General features: G+C 35.0%; 1 protein-coding gene across 1 annotated transcript; it reads right to left on the reverse strand.

Moving 5' to 3' along the window:
• Window positions 1-1,676: 1,676 nt before the first annotated feature.
• On the reverse strand, window positions 1,677-2,722 carry DEFB113 (defensin beta 113). Its single transcript, XM_029943282.1, has 2 exons — window positions 2,614-2,722; window positions 1,677-1,919 (listed from the first exon to the last, which is right to left on the reverse strand). The coding sequence occupies exons 1-2, from the start codon at window positions 2,669-2,671 to the stop codon at window positions 1,693-1,695; spliced, it is 285 nt and encodes a 94-aa protein (XP_029799142.1). The 5' UTR covers window positions 2,672-2,722; the 3' UTR covers window positions 1,677-1,692.
• Window positions 2,723-3,360: the final 638 nt, after the last annotated feature.

Below are 3,360 nucleotides of genomic sequence, written 5' to 3' on the forward strand. Positions count from 1 at the left end.
TGAAAAGTTGATTTCTGATCACTGTTTTGCTGCTTCTGTGAAGGGATAAAATTCTGAGTCTACTTATTCCATCATTTCAGAAGCCTTGCCTATGCTTCATACTATTTTTTTCTTTTTAAAAAACTATTGTAGTTTAGAACTTATACACACTTCTAGTTAGTATTATTGTGCTACCCTGAAACTCGATGGTTAAAACAAAAACCATTTTATTATGTTCATTGATTCTGTGGGTCAAAGTTAACAGAGCATAGTAGGATGCGTTACCTCTTCTATATCTGAGCCCTCATCTGGGAAGACATGAAGCTGGGAGTGAGTTCTCACTGGCTAGCTTCTCCTTCTTACCCTCTTTTATGGAGTCCATTTTTAAAAACGTACTGTAAATGTTATTCCTTATGATTTCGGACTTCTTCTTGCCAATCTGTAGTCATCTTTTGAGTGATTTTATCTCATTGCTTCAGTTAATAGCTCCTGAAATCTATATTTAAAGCACATTTTCCCCCCAAGCTTCACGCCTGTTTATGGCCAAAAAGTCTAAACCCAACATGTCATAAATGTTCCTTTCCAAACCTATGTCTTGCTGCATTTCATAATAAATGATTGCATTGTTCAGCAGTTTCTCCAAGTAAGAAAACTTGGAATGATCCTTTCCGCTTAAACCCCAAATTGATTGGACTTCTTTCATTTTCTTTATTTATTTTTTTTCCATAATATTTTATTGTCAAATTGTTTTCCATACAACACCCAGTGCTCTTCCCCTCAAGTGCCCTCCACCATCACCACCACCAAATCAGAATTCTCACCTAAATTTTTATCTTTTCCAGATATACGCTGTAGCTGTAGGTAAAAAATACACTCAGTGGAGACTTTAAATTCTACACATCAAGTATTTGCTGATGGAAATGTCTACAATACATAAGAAAGTCATGTCAATAATTATTCAATATTATGGTAGAATTAATGTGGAATGTGGAAAACAAGAAACACAATAAGTTCATTGAAGACAGGGACAAGGACAGAGTATTAAATACTGAATTATAAGATGAAGGCATTAAATAAAATTCTTAAGAACCAGGAGAGAAAACCTTTGAAATGGCTGCCTATGATCAGAATTAATTATGATAAAAGGTTGGCTCTAGAATTAGAAATGGCTTTTCTTTGTTTTCTTTGGACATTGTTGTATTCTTCCAAACAATCGTATACTTTATAGTAAGAAAAAAATACTTTAACAATGTTTTTAACTTTCTTTTATTCTCATCACATTTTACTCCCTATTAAGTTTTGATTGTTCTTATTCGTAACACGAATACTGTTGTGTTATGTGTTAAGGTATTTATGACTTTGTGTCCGGAGACTTGAGCACATTTTTGCTAAAATTATGGAAAAGTAGCATAAACCATGTCTAATGACTGGTGTGTAAAATATCATGTGAAATAACTAGGCGACTGCACAAGGCAAATAAATACGCGAGAGATAAATGGAAGTATCAAAGATGGGAGTGTTTGTCATGTGGGGAAAGGAGAACTTCTGCCAGTTTAAAAAATAGGCTACGACTTTTCTTTATTCCTCTTGGACTAATCTAACACTGGACTCACTAGCTGCCGTGATGTAGTTGTGTAAGCCAGAAGGCCAGAAGACACTCACATGAAAACAGATTTAAAAAAAAGAGAAAGCTCATTTTTATTAACAGTATTGTTACAATCTAATTTTGTGTAGTCTAGTGGGCTTATCACTTACGTCGTGGGAACTAGTGCTGATGGGCTTGGGGAGTGGCTTTTGGTAGTCCCGGACCACGCAGCAGGGCTCCGCACTGCAGTAAGTATATATGTATTCCCAGCTGTTGCATGAAACCTTGCAAGCACCACGAACAAGGTAACATTCTCTTTTTCTCTCTACATCTTCTTTTGCCTTTTTCTGTGAAACTAGGAAAAAATATCTGTGATCATACATTCAGATTTAATCCCCTTGCATAGATGGTGGATAGATAAATAAAGCTGTTTAAAGTATAGAATGAAACCATTTGTTTCTAAAATCATGTCCAGGCAGCTGTATGAAAAAGTTTAGATGTTATCCCTTACAACTTTTTACAATATAAATATTCGTCCAACAATAGTTCCTTTGCCACTAGCTTTAAAAAAATAAATTATCATTAAATATGTAATCTGTGCATGCTTCCTCAAGAGTAAAGAGAAAGCATGTGAAAAAAATAGTCTACCTGATTTGTGCTCTAAATAGCCATCCTCCTCCAATATCCCCTCTCTCCCACAACTTACTGGACCAGCTGTAGAAAGCTTAACTTTGCAAAGTTATAGTATCAGTTCATTAAATCACATTTAAAAAGAAGAGGCAGTAGGAAGCATATAAGAAGTCATAGTCTCATCAAACAAAATAACAGATTTAATTCTATCTACATCTTGGGATTTTGTTTTGCCTTTATCTTCTCAACTGTCAGTTTCATTCATTTCTTCTTTCATGCAAAATAGAGTGAATTGCATTTTAAATTCATATGAAATCTCCTAACAATAATTTACTTGTTTTGTTTTTGCCAATGTAAAGGATTCATAATAAAAACCCACATTTCTTTCTTCCCTCCTTTTCCATATTAGCAAATATTACCTGATGGACCACAAGACACAGTGAAGACAAAGGTCAGGAAAATACAAAGGATCTTCATTGCTGATGTTGTTACTTGAGTGAAGTTGAGGCAGACCTCAAAATGTCTGAGAGTTGTGCTACTCTTTAATAAAAGATAGATAAACTCTTGTTTTTATAGCCTTCTCAAGGTGATTACCATTCTGATTAATGCTGTCTTTCAAGATTGAGCACATATTCATGTGTTGTGTAATAGCAACAAACAGAATAGTGAACTTAGCTCTGTTATAACCTCAGTGAGCCAAATGTGAACTCATTTTCAGTTATACAAGCAAATAATAGGGTGTAAGTCGTTTTAACTTTTTAAAATGTTTAAATGTTAAATAAATGTTTATTTATTTTGAGAGGGAGAGAGCGAGCAGGGGAAGGGCAGAGAGGCAAGAAGAAAGAGAATCCCAAGCAGGCTTTGTGCTGTCAGCGCAGAGCCGAACATAAGGCTCAATTTCACAACTGTGAGATCATGACATGAGCTGAAATCAAGAGTTGGTTACTTAACCAAGTGAGTCACCCAGGCACCCCTAAATTTTTTTATTTCAAAGCATATTATCAACATCATCTATATTTTCAGTCACATGCTTTTTTGAGCATCTATTATGTGCCAGGCAGTCAGTGTTCTAAACATTTTGTATGGATTAAGTTGCTCAATCATGAAAAATTCAATGACATAGGAACTTCCACTTCTTTTCCAGTGAAGGCACAGAGGGGTTATGT

This window comes from Suricata suricatta, chromosome 7, assembly GCF_006229205.1.
Source record: "Suricata suricatta isolate VVHF042 chromosome 7, meerkat_22Aug2017_6uvM2_HiC, whole genome shotgun sequence".
NCBI classification, from domain to species: domain Eukaryota; kingdom Metazoa; phylum Chordata; class Mammalia; order Carnivora; family Herpestidae; genus Suricata; species Suricata suricatta.